This window comes from Gobio gobio, assembly GCF_949357685.1.
Source record: "Gobio gobio genome assembly, chromosome: 6".
NCBI lineage: Eukaryota > Metazoa > Chordata > Actinopteri > Cypriniformes > Gobionidae > Gobio > Gobio gobio.
Window position 1 is genome coordinate 11965948 of NC_137102.1, and position 15340 is coordinate 11981287.

Here is a 15340-nt window from a genome sequence, read left to right on the forward strand (position 1 = left end):
GCTGCAGGACCAATCTAAAGATCAGTGAGATGATAACAGATTATTATGGACAAATGACTCCTCTTGAGACCAGCAAATAAAATGATTATTTAATTCATACTATTTTAATATAATATGATTTATATTATGATTATAATGTAAATTATATTATAAATGCCAGAAATGGTTTTAATCTCAGGATAATTCAGCATTATTTAGAAGAGGAAAGAAGGTTGGGAAAGTATGAGAAGGATTAGAATGTAGAAAGATGGGATGTGCAAGTAGGGAGGCAAGAGCATTATTAGTGTTGAAATGATGGGAAGGAGAATATAAATGGTTAAGGACAGAATTGTGAAGGAAGAAACTGAAGAGGAAAACCTAAAGAGAAAGAACTTCTGTACCTTCTATTTGTGCAATAATTTAAATGAGAAAAATTACAATGCCCAGTTAAATGAGTAACCTGATTGTTGTAACTTGAATAGGTTGAATTCAGGCAAGGCCTAATAATTTACATTTCATTGATCTGCAGCCCAATGAGAAAGGGGAGGTACAAGTTTTCCATTGCAAAGAAACTCGCAAGTGTTAGCAAATTCCTCTCTGGGAGCAGCAGATTACATGGAACCTGATTGGGGAAGTCATTTTACTGGGAATGTAAAGTTGTGTGTTATGTTAACTTGAGGCATTCACTCTACAGGGGTCACACATCACAGAGATCCAAAGGGTCAAGAGTTCAAATGACACCATAAACACCTGGTGACCGGATGCTCTAAACAACAGATCTGACTTGTATAAACAGCATCATTTAATGAGATTGCCCCAGGGGACCTGGGTGTGATAAAATCACAATACAGCAGATTGTGTAAACACAACTGCAACAGCAACTTAAGGTGCAACTGGTCTGACTGCATTTACACATAGTCAGATCTGACCATTATAAATCAGTTTATCTTACCTTTTCTTCACAGAAACATGATCATGATTATGATACATGTATTTGTAAACTACAACAAATTTTCTCCTAATGGCATAAAACCGTAACAGGTTAAAGCCATCTACAACAATCTATCTGGCTAAGACCAGTAAAGAAAAAATAAGATAGCCTCATCTACCTTAATTAAATTTGTGTAAAGGTTCAAGATAAACTGTATTTCGCTCTGTGCTTGTTTTCCTTTCAGGTGAATGGCTGCCACCCTTCAGATCCAGATTCCACTGGGTCTGAAGCCAGGACACACACACACAACTTAACATCTAGGAGATGGGAGGGAAGAGACTTCATGAAGCCATTCACACCTCACAGCACACATAGTTAAATGGCTTCCCAGTATAAAAACTGGAATAAAATTATACAACACAGATTATGGTAGGATAGACACCACCCATCTCCTATACACATCCATACACAACACACATCCTTAATTCTATCACCGCACAACACATTTTTCCTGGCATAGATCATGGGACTATCCAGGCCAAAATCATACACATAATGCAAATTTATCATACACTATTAATCTTCATACATACAGGACAAAATGAATTATTTTTCATAATTCCCTTTTTATTTGGTTTGAACAATTTTATTTTCATAATTACCTTTTATTTGGTTTGAATAATTTTACGGCTTACAGCCATGTCAACTTCCTGTATGTAAACACTGCAAGATGCATAAAACATGTGCATGGCTTTGTCACAAATTAATTAATGGACAATTAATTGATCAGTAAACTGATGGACAAATTGTTTAATATGTCCAGTCCTTAGCATTGTTGAAAACTGGAAGGGCCCCTAGTTTCCAACATATGGCTAATGACAATAAAATATATCTAAAGACTTAGATCTGGGATGCAGGCATTTCTATAAATTAAGTAAACAATTCTCAGTCAGACCTGCATCATTGAGTGTGACTCCGCCTGTACATCAAATGCGCAGAAGATGAGTGCCAAAGTTTAACTAAAGATTTTAAATCTCTTTTTCTGTAAATCTCATTCTCTAAGTAATCTGATTGAAACATAAGAATTCAATAATGATTTGCATTCAAAACAACTGATACAAACAATTTTATAATGGCAATTATTCAATTGTGTATTTCCATGTTTAATTATGTGATATATTTTAATTATGCATACTGCTGGTAAACCTACTGTTCTATTGATGGTTTTGATACCCTTCCTTCAATTCATCCAGACCGTGTTTAAATTCCACTTCAATATCACTAGTGGTATTGAAGAATCTGGCGATCAAATGAGACTTGCTCACTAAATATATGACACTGAGAAATGAGACCGTTTTTACCACTCGCACTTCTGACAGGAGTTTATCATGTGTTGTTATTTTGATGTTCTTGTGATTATCCAACCACTCTCTTTTTCCATCTCACAATAACCACAAAGTCATCAGTGTTCAATTATTGCATGGTTATTCAGAATTTGTTCAGGTGTCTAGCACACGATGATTCCTTCACCCATGGAGATCTGACCTGCCCGGCAAACCAAACCTTCTGCTTGAAGGTGACCGAGGATTTCTCTAAGGGTCAGCTATTGATAAGAATCCTGGGGAGGACACAGATGTTTCCTCAAAGTGTAAAGACACTTTCCACTGACACTTTCTGCTCATGCTGGCTAACACAACTGCCTTGGGACAACAAGTCATTCTACAGACTGAAAACCCTCACAATCATCGGCAGGTGGAAACAAACCTGACCAACGGGATAACAGATATCCTGCCTAAGTGCTTCATCATCCAATCAGCACAGTACTCCTACACCTAAAGGAACTGTGCCGCTGAGGTGTATTTCAGCATTGTTTTCATCTTCATGTTCAGCCTGTCTTAATGTTGTTATTTCAGGTGACTGCTTGAATCCGGCACCCATTGATTTGTGTTGTTAACTCCAGGATCAGCACTAAGAACACTTCCGAAATTACATCCAAAATATGGAAACAAGGAATGTCCAAGTATGTCCCCTTGGGAACTAATCTGAATTTGTCCCAATGGGCCAGGGGCCGTCTGTAAGATTCGGTTTTGGTGCTAAGACAAAAGCTGAGATACATACCTCAGCAATTGAACAATAACAGTCACTAATCTTGAGGAAAAGATCTCACAGAAACTGTGACAACACCCTGACAAACATTCCTCCCCCCTCCCCATTTTGCCCTCTCCTTGTCCTGGTTTCAAGTCACCAAATGCAGATATATCAGTGATGATGTTATTTGTAAATCTATTGTTTAATCCTTTTCATGTTTGATGTCTTTTTAAAGGTCTCAGTGCGAATGGTAAAATGGTCTCAGTTTCACTGCAGTCACTGGTCGTATTAGAAAGATTGGAAAACTAATGAGAATTCAGTTCTCCTTTGAGTAGTCTCTTCAAAGATATCTGATCCACTCCCCCAAAACCAGGTGGGGGTGTTGCAAGTATTTACAGCCCTTTTGTTCTAGTTGGAGTATTTAAGGTTGGATGTTCTAACTCTCTGGGGGAATATTCTGTAATCAGACCCCCCGTGCAAACTGCATGTAGATGTGCCAGACATGATGACTCTTTTAAATTATTTTCATATTGCTTTGCAATTGTGTTTTATGTTTTTACGCTGATCAGTTGTGTACCATGGATTCTTGTTTACGTATTTACTTTTCCTGTCTGGCCGAAATAAATGTTAATCTTGATTTATTCTGTATCTTTCTGAAATCATTATTTTATTCATGTCCATGCGGGGTTTGTAGGAGTTACCGCAGATCTCTCTGCCAGGGCAGGCCATACTGGGAACTCCATAGCGGGAGCATTGAGCCATGCATGAGGGAAAACCTGATTTCTGACCTGCCACTGTTATTATAAGTTGCAGTTTTCGTGACTATCACTAAAATTACATGTTTTATTATGAGTGCACATGTGTGACTCACTTAGAGGTAAGATAGTTCACCCTGCAATCCTCTGTAATATCAGAACTGACTAATCTGTGACCGTTAGAGCAAGTGAAAATCCGGACACTTAGCCTATTTGAGATTCCGTGTCCCATGGAGGATATTAATATTTGAAAATAAGTGATACTACGAAAAATCATTGATCTAAATTAAATCGCAACTAATCTTCAAATCAGCTGATAAACTCTAAATGTAACACACTTTATGGAGTCAGATAGAATTGGAGTCAGATAAAATTATTAATGGAGTCAGATTTAAAATAAGATATCAATAAATTAAAAGAACTTCACCGAAAGGCTGAAAAGGCTTACACGCAGAATTCCTTTTGACCACGTCATTAGTTTTCGTTTTTTGGGCTAATGGATGGAAATTTACACATGAATACATATATCATTCTGGTGATCAAAGATGAGGTTTGAGGGATAAAATGATTGACTACAGGAGGACTTTAAGAAATGTCCCCATGCATCATAAATGTGTCATTCAGCTTGTTAGAATCAGACCGAAATGATCAGGAACATTGTTGAAAAAAAAACAGTTATCTTACAATTTATGGAACCTTTGGAAGGATATGCAAAAGAGCGACAGCCAGAAACTTTTGTTTAGGACTAATGGAATTTATCCTGAAGTATCTGAACACCAAATAGGCATCATTAATGTGTTCATGTTTTCAAATATCTATTAAGTTGCAAAAGTACAGAACAAGCTGTTTTTGCAGTTTACTTTCAATAAATGGTCTATTTTTGCTGGGTAAGAAGTATTAAGTTCTGAATGTTACAATCTGTTTTCATAGTACAATGTAAAAAGATCAAGGATACTTTGATTAATCATGATACATTATGACCCATTTAATGCATTTCAGAAAATCCAACATCTTCATCTGTAACACCAACACACACATATGCACACAAACACAGACACACACAGACAGAGAACCTAAGTGCCTGGGCTAAAATTAGTCTCTGCGACAACAAAATGAGATCTGGAGGGGTGAACGCTGCTAATTAACAAGTTTGCTCCTCATCAGACAATCATGTAGGTGTGAAAATGAAGAGCCATTTTTGTAAAGGCAACTTTGTTCCAGCTAAAACCAAAACAGACGTAATAAAAAAATTGATGACAGATAAAGAGTAAAAAAAGATCAAATAGCAAAAAATATATAGAATATACTGTTCTGAGATACAGGACAGAGGGCTGTTGGTGAGTTAACACCCATTGTGTTCCTATGACAACCTCCTACAGACAGACAGCATAGCATGGTGATAAAGCTGGAAAGCTTTTAATAAATTCAGATATGCTGCATGAAGAGAATAATCAATGACTGTCTGTGAACACAAAGGAAAGGAACAAAGTTATGCTACAGTTATCTTTTGGCATGCATCATTTATATTCTTAAATGGAGAAGTTTAAGTATAAACAAACTGTGAATGACATAAAACTTAATAAAACTTTTATCACCTGGCTCAAGTCAGTGTCATACTCAAGTATTAACGATGTCATTTAACAAACTTGAGTGTTAACTGGACCATCAAAACAGCCAAAGGACAGCAACGTGAACAACTTTCAGGTTTAAATGAAAGAAAAAATTTCCCAGATTTTCACTGGGATATCAGCCTTTGAGTATGTGTAACGGAGGCTAGCTAGTAGTCGCTGAGCGAGTAAACCTCACTCCTCTGATCTCAAGAGACGCTCTAGCAACTGATGCTCTCATGCCGGCAGACCCGGGTTCAAGTCCCGCTTGGAGCAGGCGGTTCGAACAGGAGGGTTTATATTGGTGCCGTGACCCGGATGGGAGTGAGTTTTAGGGGGTCAGTGTAACGGAGGCCAGCTAGTAGTTGCTGTGAGAGTAAACTTCACTCCTCTGATCTCAAGAGACGCTCTAGCAACTGATGCTTGAGGTTGCAGCCCTTAGCCTTATTTTTAGAGTGTCCGACTCTCATGCTTGGCGGACCCTGGTTCGAGCCCCACTTGGAGCGGGCGGTTCGAACAGGAGGGGTTATATTGGTCCCGTGACTCGGATGGGAGTGAGGTTTAGGGGTGTCAGTGTAACGGAGGCCAGCTAATAGTTGCTGTGAGTGTAAACCTCACTCCTCTGATCTCAAGAGACGCTCTAGCAACTGACGCTTGAGGTTGCAGCCTTTAGCCTTCTTGTTAGAGTGTCCGACTCTCATGCCGGCGGACCAGGGTTCTAGTCCCGCTTGGAGCGGGCGGTTCAAACAGGAGGGGTTATATATGTATGAGAAAAGAACTCAAAATTAGTGTACAAATGGTTAATGCTATATACTCACAGAGACATAGGCAGTGAGGCAGGTGACCAGAGAGGCAGTGATGGCATAGGGGATGGATGTGTTGGGACTCTTGGCTTCTTCTCCCGTGGTGGCTATGATGTCAAAACCAATAAAGGCATAGAAGCAAGTGGCTGCACCCTGCATGACCTGTTGGATAGATACAAGACAATGCAATTTTCTCATCATTGTTTATGCTGAGAGTCACTAACTGCACTAACGGATTGAACTTCAATAATTGATTTGAAATGTGATTTACCCCTGACCAGCCGTAAGGGAGGAATCGTCCCTCATCCCAGTTGCTTACACTGACGAAGAACAGGCCTGCAATCATTATGAACACCCACACCACCAGATTGATGACATTCAGCACGTTGTTGAAGCCGACAGAATTCTTCACGCCTAGAGCAACTATCACTGTCACCAGGATGGCTATGACCAGGGCCAAGAAGTCCGGATACGACTGCTCCCCTTTACCTGAGAGGTGATAAAGGAGGAATTCACATCACATGGATTTTAAAACATAACAAAGAAGAAATGTGTTGAAACAATTTTGATGCTTGAAGGTTCAACGAGCTTAAAAAGCATTGAAGTTGTATGGCTATTAAGTAGTTTGAATACAAGGTGGTTATTTTTAAATAACCTAAAAATAACTTATACAGAACAGTTATATTTAGGTTATTATTTAATAGCCATGTAAAATAACCTTCCAATTAAAACATTGCAGATGTTTTTGTGCAATGACCGATACTCTGACATTAGTTTAATACAACATTTATGCTGCAATGAGATCAATCAAAACATGTTATAATGATCAGATGAATCCAACTTTATAGCTAAAATATTAATCCAGGGTTACACATAGTGTGAAAAGCACAAAAATGTATTTCTATCTTCATTTTGTCACATTGTTCTGTTTAGTTTCATTATCATGGACTTTCAGTTTGTTTTCATATGTCACATGTTTCTTTGTTCAGTTTCCCGCCACGCATCTGTCTCTCTGGTTACTGTCATTGAGTTAATTTAGTTCAGCTGTGTCCTGTTAATTATCTCGTTTGCTGTTTGCTATTTAAGTTCTTCCCTTTTCACTCAGTCTTTGTCTGGTCACCGTTATGATAGATGTGCTGTGTTTTTGCTTGTCTTTAATGTTTTTGAGATTAAACTACTATTTGAACTGTATTTGTCTGTCTTTGTCTTCCTGCCTGCACAAACCCGTGACACATTTACTGCGCGCCTCTGATATGCACACGCTTCTCCAGCATGCGCTTTCTCCCGTCTTCCACAGAAATAAATAACAGTGATTTTGTTTTACTGGCAGACTAAAACATTCATTTATTGATCTCCTTTTTGGATAATTACTTATAATTAATATATATATATGTGAGAGTAAATATGACTCTGACCCGACACATGACTTAGGAAACTCAAGCTCCAATGAGATTTCTCTTTAAAAATTTGTGACTGGTGTTTTGTTTTGCTCTATCCTCTGCACTTCTGCATTCATCAATACGTCATGCATCGAGTCAGAGTTCACTCTTTCGCCGGAACTAGACTTGTGTGCCCATTACCGGAAGACAGTGATTATAGTTTATAAAGTTAGAAATGTGGACATTTTTCTTGTATCGCTTCACTTCAGAAGGCCTTCATTAACCCACTGGAGCCACATGGATTACTTTTATGATAGATGAATGCACTTTTTGGGCTACTATTCACTACCATTATAAAGCTCAGAAGAGCCAGGATTTTTTTTTATATAACTCCGATTATGTATGGCTACAAGAAGAAAGTCATATACACCTAGAATGGCTTGAGGGTGAGTAAATTATGGGATCATTTATTTTTGGATTATAAATTTTTTAATATCTTAGATCTAAGATCTTTAATCTTATTTAATCTTGATGGTTGATAGGGTAATTGTTATTAATTAAACAATAAATAAAAACAAAATATGGTTTGTATAATACTGATTTTAGGCATCCATACCTCATCACGTCACTGGTGTGCTGTATACTTTAAGTAAAATTTGCGGATGGACGTTCTGGAGTTCTTTGACTTTTTGTATTTTGTTATTAAATGATCCATTACGCCATCCTTTTTATTTTTTCTCTGTGATTTTTGTGTTCTTTAGTACCGGAGTAAGAGGTTAGGGGAACGTTCTGGAAACGTTAGAATAAAATTAGGGGAACGTTAGAGTAATGTTAGAATAACGTTCTACAAAAACCAAAAACGAACATTCTTTTTCTGTTAAGAAAACTTTCCTGGCTAACCAAAAACAAACCTTAAAAAAGAACGTTCTGGGAGCCAAAAATTGTTAGCTGGCATGTCACTCAGACGACATAGTGAGTTTAGACAGCTGTTTTTCACAACATGACAACAGCCCTCTGTTGACCCCTTAATGCAGTCATGAATAAATCATGTATTTCTAAAAATTCAGCATACTAACTAGGCCTAAAGCGGAAATGCCTATGAACCATAATGTGTGCAGAGAGACACAGATGGAGGGATATTAGGCTCTTAGAGAAAGGGGGTTGGTGAAAGAAAAAGAAGAGATTTTACTGCTGTTGGCCAAATAAGATTATGTATTTTGGCACAAAATGCCGAATTTTGTCTGGGTCAGACACAATAGTCTATATGTGATGTCTGTCTGCAAACCAAACATGCTGTGCAGGAAGCAAATATCATCCTTTCTAGATTACCCAATACACTTATTTCATTCCTCCATCTGTAGTCTGAGGATCTACAGTAGATGTATGGTGTGTCTTTTTGAGAACTCAACAAAGTTAATGTAGATCAGGGGTTTAGACGACAAGGAACCCAAAATATACCCCCTTCCTACAATATAAAGGCAGCTATACATTTGTGTAAATGTATACAAGAAGTTCTCTGTCTGTGTGTGGAAGAAAGTGGAAAGCCCAAGAAGAGGTCGACATGGCAATCGGCAGGCTGAAGCACCGCAAGGTGGTTGGCAGAGTCCAGGAGGGTCGGGCAGGCCTTGGGAGGGGCGATATTCCCTTGTTCTGGTCAAAGGCTTCCAAAGAAGACCGAAAAGCCATGGTGGTGGAGGAAGTGGCAAGAGCTGAGCACGAACGCCTTAACATCAAAGCGGTGTCCCAGGGCCAGCAAGGACGTTGGACGGCATGGGAAGGTCTCATTGACAGGTCCATGTCATGGTCCGACCTATGGAAGATCCCCCAAGCTAGGCTCAGCTTCCTGATCAGAGCAACCTATGACACCTTGCCTTGTCCCCGAAACCTCCACCAATGGTTTGGTGGCGAAGAGTTCTGTTCCCTTTGTAACACCAGCAACACAAGCCTCCAGCACATTCTGTCGGGCTGCACGACAGCATTGTCCCAAGGCCGCTATAGGTGGCGGCATGACCAAGTACTGAAGAAGCTGGCAGAGGTGGTAGAGTCATGCAGAAAGGAGGCAAACAGCAGACCTTCCGCTCGTGGACGACATTCCATCCAGTTCGCAAGGGCTGGAGAGAGTGTCATACCCTCCCGCCAGAGAGATACAGCAAGGCTCCTCTCATCGGGAAGTGAGTGGACCATGAGGGTCGACTTGGGAAAGCAGCTCCAGTTCCCCAGGGAGATAGTGGAAACATCCCTGCGGCCAGACCTCGTCATGTGGTCTTATGAGCGGAAGCGAGCCAAGTACTCTGATCTGGTGACAGAGTGCCGTGAGGCAGGCTGGAAAGCCATTATCTACCCTGTGGAAGTGGGGTGTAGGGGCTTTGTAGGTTCCTCATCTGCTCGCCTACTTCACGACATGGGATGTACAGGAGCGAGACATCGGAAAGCCATGAAAGAGTTGGCAGAGGAGGCGGAGAAAGGCAGTTTCTGGCTGTGGCTAAGGAGGAAGGAGAAGGGTTGGGGGACAAACACCTAGGGCATCAGCAGGGGGTGGCAGGGAGAGATCCCTGCCATCGCTCCGCCACCACGAGACGTACTGGGGTTAAAGGAGCGAAACGTCGATGAGTGATGGTCCCCAGCTGATGACCCGTTCAGGCTCACGGAAGTGTTCAGTGTGGTGTCACGGCACACCAGATCAAAAGGCACTGGAGAAGGTGCGTCAGGCAGTGATGTCCAGCAGGAAAACCAACACCTGTATATTGATATGATGTATAATAACCGATTATACAATATGAGGAAAAGCATGTGATATTATAAAAATTACAATAAATAATTAGCTTTTATTGCTGTACTTAAACCAAACATTAAGTCAATTATTTAAAACATTTTCTAAAAGGTATTATTCATTACAGGCACATTATGTAAGTTTCGCTGCTAGAGGTCGCTTAATCAAAACGAAGGCGTAGCTTGATGATGGCGTGAATGAGCGTGGAATCATGGGAGTTGTAGTGTTCACTGTTCACCTCCACAGCCGATGAAAAGGAATCCGACGGACTCGGGCAGAAGTCATGTTTGTGAATTTATTAAAGTTATATTAACGTTGCTATGAAGCAGAATGCGTTGAGAGCCCTTGGTAACGAATGCTAATGAGAGAGATCTGCACAAAACACAGGTCTTTGAGCTTTTATTATGCTTATGCTGCAGTCGGCCACTCTTTTCGTTGCGTATGTGGGGTAACACAGCGCTGTTTAAACACTCTAAAAAAAAAAGGTTCTATAGGATCCACTTTTGGTGCTATATAGCACCATATCTTAATATGTTCTGTATATGGTAGCGGAGCTATATAGCACCTTAGTTAGCGGTGCTATATAGCACCTTAGTATATATATATCACTTAAAAAGGTTCCCCTATGATTACGAGCCAAGAACCATTTTTGATGCCATATAGAACCTTTTTTTTTAGAGTGTACATGGTTTAAACAATCATACTTAAATACATTTGAGTGTGTTGAAAGTTATGTTATAATGCTACTCTGTGCGTTCGCTCAGTGGCTGCTATGAGAGACTTGTTGCACTTTGCAGTAATCTAGATTGATATTAGAATATATTGAAAAAAATCAGGATGACTAAATGACTGTTGCTGAATGACATGCGATTAATTATTTAAAAATGTATTGTATGGTGGAGAAACCTCACTCTGATTATGCTATGTTAGCCACTTGACAAAATAGTGTTGCGATTCAAACAATAAGACTAACCGTGTTGAGCTGTATAACAATGATTCGTTTTCTGCTGATATATCCAAACAGTTGCTCGCCTGTCTAATGAAATACATACTATTTTAAAGCATCTTTGGTGTTTCCATGGTTTCTACGGAAATCAAGGGTAACTCGGATATGACAAGGACAAGGACACAGTCTGCAACACTGGTTAAAATATCTGATTTCTCTGGATTTAAACATTGTTGGAACATAGGTCAACAAAATATATAACATTGTTCTTGTGGTTTTTGGATATTTTATTCTATAAATCTTATATTGTGCCTTTGAAGTGTATAATCAAATTGCATAAGTAGCATTCACGATACAAAGAAAAAGCATTTTTCACATGAATATTTTGTAAAACAAGAAAATGTCAAAATCTAGAAATTGCTTCAAATCACATCTGCTTTAAAAAAATATTCCTGTCCTAATTTAATAGCAAATGTGCTTAAAAGTGCATATTGTTCCTCTTCAGAAATGTAATTGGAGCAGCTGTTTCACAGGCAACACAGAAGCTGTGAGAGAGGTTTTTTTTAACAAGCTTTTTTAATATTGCCACCAGACTATTGACTGCTAAAGTTAGAGGTGCCTTTCTTTTGTGCAGCACCATTAACTCCAGCCTACTGATAAATTATGCCTACTGTAACTTCTGTCGTAATTACTGTGGGTGTGTGTCAGGACTATTAGTGTGTCAGTTCCGAATTCTTTCTTTGAAAACTGCAACACTCAGTGACATGAACTCGGATCAGATTTAATCATAAAAACATTTCTTGTGAAATAAAGGTTTGCGGGTTTGTTGCAGAATTGAGATTAATGCGGGTCCCAGACATTGCAGATTATGTTCTAAACATAAACATAACAGTGTCTAAAGTTTATGTCACTTACCTAGGCCGTTGAGTGTTCCTATGTGGTTGATCATAAAGCCACTGATGCTGTGATTGGCCAGTGAGTCAAACATGCTGCTGAGTGCACTGGCTCCTGCTGCTGTACCAATCAGATACTCCAAAATCAGATTCCAGCCAATGAAAAAAGCCACAAATTCGCCCACAGTCACATAGCTGTAAGTATAGGCCGATCCTGTAGTTTTAGGCACGCGCACACCAAATTCAGCATAGCACACCCCTGTGGAGAGATACCAATGATTACTGTAACACCTGTACTCCTGAAGGTTATCAATAAAAACATGAACGTCTAACTGGTTGCTGAGATGGAATCATTGATTTTTTTTTGGCTGGAGTGTCAGATCAATTCTCAAATGTCAAACCCATACAATCCCAGAGGGACAGATAACAGGAGGAAAATCCCTCTTTACAGGCTGGATCCCTGTAAACCCCACTATAGTGAAAAAAGATAAGGATTATCTGTTTTTACATTCAAAACCAATATGTATTTTCTAACATCAGTGCTACAGAGCAGTACATAACCAGTGAAGTTGACATAATGTGAATGAAACATGGCCGGCACTTGAATGGTGAAAAGTGACAGTTTTTTTTATACCAGGATAGGTCCAGATTGAATTAAAGTTCACTAAAACAATGCAGTGACAATGACTATTGGTTAACCAGTGAACGTCATCAGAAAAGAAAATGTATTTCAGAGGATGAGCAGGTTATTACATTTTGATTAAAGATTATGAAGACAAAGTGTTGTTCTTTTCTTTGTAACAGATGAATCAATCACAATAAACCAGGAACAGGCATTAGGAAAGCAAATCGGGTTCATTTCGATTTCGTACTGACTTATGACCGTTTCTTGAGACAGGGTAAAGATTTTACTGTGATTCTAATAGGATACATGTACGTTCATTTTTTTCCCCCTAAATACATACAGTGATGGAATACACTGCCGTTCACAAGTTTAGTCACACAGTTTAATCAGCAAAGATGCATTAAATTGATCAAAACTGACAGTAAATACTTTTATAATGTTACAAAAGATTTATATTTCAAATAAATGCTGTTTTTTGTGCTTTCAATTCATCAAAGAATACTGAAAAAAACTAGCAGTCTGCACAAAAAATGTTAAGCAGCAAAACTGTTTTCAACATTAATAATAGTCAGAAATATTTCTCGAGCAGAAAATCTGCATATGAAAATGATTTCAAAACACGGAATCATGAAGCTTCGAAGCATTGTTGAATCAGCAGTTTGGATCGCCAAATTTCAGCAGTTTGGCGGTTTGACACGCGATCCGAATCATGATTCAACTCACTGATTCATAACACTTCGAAGCTTCATGATTCCGTGTTTTGAAATCGTCATCACTATATAAGTCGTTATTTAGGGTTTTTTTGCGCACAAAAACTATTCTCGCCGATTCATAAAGTTATTTTAGAACCACTGTAGTGAGATGGACTTTGTAACGACGTCTTTAGTACCTTTTAAGGGTCTTGAGAGTTAACCGTGCATTGTGCCAATGGAGGCCTTTCAGAGCCATCAGATTTCAACTAAAATATCTTCATTTGTGTTCCGAAGATCAACGGAGGTCTTACGGGTGTCGAACGACATGAGGGTAAGTAATTAATGACAGAATTTTCATTTTTTTGGTGAACTAACCCTTTAAGAGACTTCTTTCAAAAACGTACAGACCCCAAACATTTACACAGGAGTGTATATCATCTGTGACACATATATGGAAGTTAAGATTTTTTTAGATATAAACTTGTTTTACTTTAAATAAAGGTTCGATTTTGTGAACATTTTGAATGAAAGACAAAGAGGATAAGATTTTTTTTAATGACCTGTTTTGCTCATATTTACCACGGGTGTCAATATTAGTGGAGGACATCTAATATCTAATGGCTATGTGGAATGATCATGACATGCTATCTAAACTCTGTTTCCATGGGTAGAAGGGTCAGCTGCATACAGGAAAAAAAAAATGTCCTTTCATTTTCCCCTCCCTTTCATTTTTGGGTTGTATTGGTTATGTTGGTATCCACAGGGAAAACTAAATGGATTTTCCCCCCCGACTCTATTTTGGTTGCTGCGTGCTGTGCACAGCTTCCACCTGTAAACCGAATGAGCCAGTTCACCATGCGTCATCTCTACACGTCAGGAGGCATAAAGATATACACGTGTTCACTCAGCTTAAGCCTGATTCAAGATCAGTGAATAAAAAATTATATTATCCACAGTACAATAAAACTACCTAGGCCACGTTTACAGTATTATGACAACCTCTTTTTATCTGTGTTTTTCTCTTTTGTGTCAGGTTGACTGGAACAGGAAGTTGGGGCGGCACTCACCTGACAGGATGGAGGCCACTGCAGCGATGATGAAAGACACAATGACCCCAGGACCCGCCATTTCCTTAGCCACCAGTCCAGAAACCACATACATTCCCGTGCCTACACAGCTTCCCACTCCCAGGGACACAAGGTCCACAGTGGAGAGAACGCGGGCGAGTTTGGTGCCATGGGCCCCTGTGCCACCCGTGCTCTCCAGCATGGACTCCACCGGCTTTGTACGCAGAACACGGGACTGGAAGGCAAACCAGGTGGCCCCCCATTGAACCCGCCGTGGGTCCAGTTTGGCAAAGAGCCCACTCATCCTTGATCCTGGTTATGGATCAAAGGACTTCAAGAGATGGGGCTGATAGTCTGAGAAGGATTGAGGGTCTGAAGAAGCTTTGGGAGGTGGTCTTGCAGTATAGCGGTTCACACAGAAACCAGCTGAGATGTCCACTGTCCTTCAGAGGAGCATCATTACTAGATGTTTCCACATGACCAGTGAGGGTGAAGGTGAAGCAACGCTGTGAACAAAATGAGATGACAACAGTGGGATCATTCAATTATCATTCTTCACAGTCATGGGTTGAATCCGAAATCGCCCCCTATTCCCTTAAATAGCGCATTATTTGAGGGGACAGCCATTTGTAGTGGTGTCCGAAACCATAGTGGACGTTATTGAGTGCACTCATTCTATCCCACATTGCACTGCAATAACGACACACATCGGCTGTCCAAATTCACTCACTCGTTTTCATTCACTCCTTCAAGTGAACTGTATTATTAAAGTAGGGAATAGTGATTGAGGGTTTAGGGGGCAATT

The 15340-nt window shown here is 39.6% G+C and overlaps 1 protein-coding gene across 1 annotated transcript in view; it reads right to left on the reverse strand.

Moving 5' to 3' along the window:
* The window catches only part of slc7a14a (solute carrier family 7 member 14a), a gene marked incomplete at its 5' end in the record, with an annotated part of 28950 nt that extends 14111 nt beyond the window's left edge, over positions 1-14839 (reverse strand). The window contains 4 exons of the mRNA XM_079819259.1: positions 6179-6325; positions 6435-6652; positions 12174-12410; positions 14536-14839. Coding sequence (XP_079675385.1) covers positions 6179-6325; positions 6435-6652; positions 12174-12410; positions 14536-14839 — 906 coding nt within the window. The remainder of the gene's footprint in view (positions 1-6178; positions 6326-6434; positions 6653-12173; positions 12411-14535) is intronic.
* Between the last annotated feature and the right edge of the window lie 501 nt (positions 14840-15340).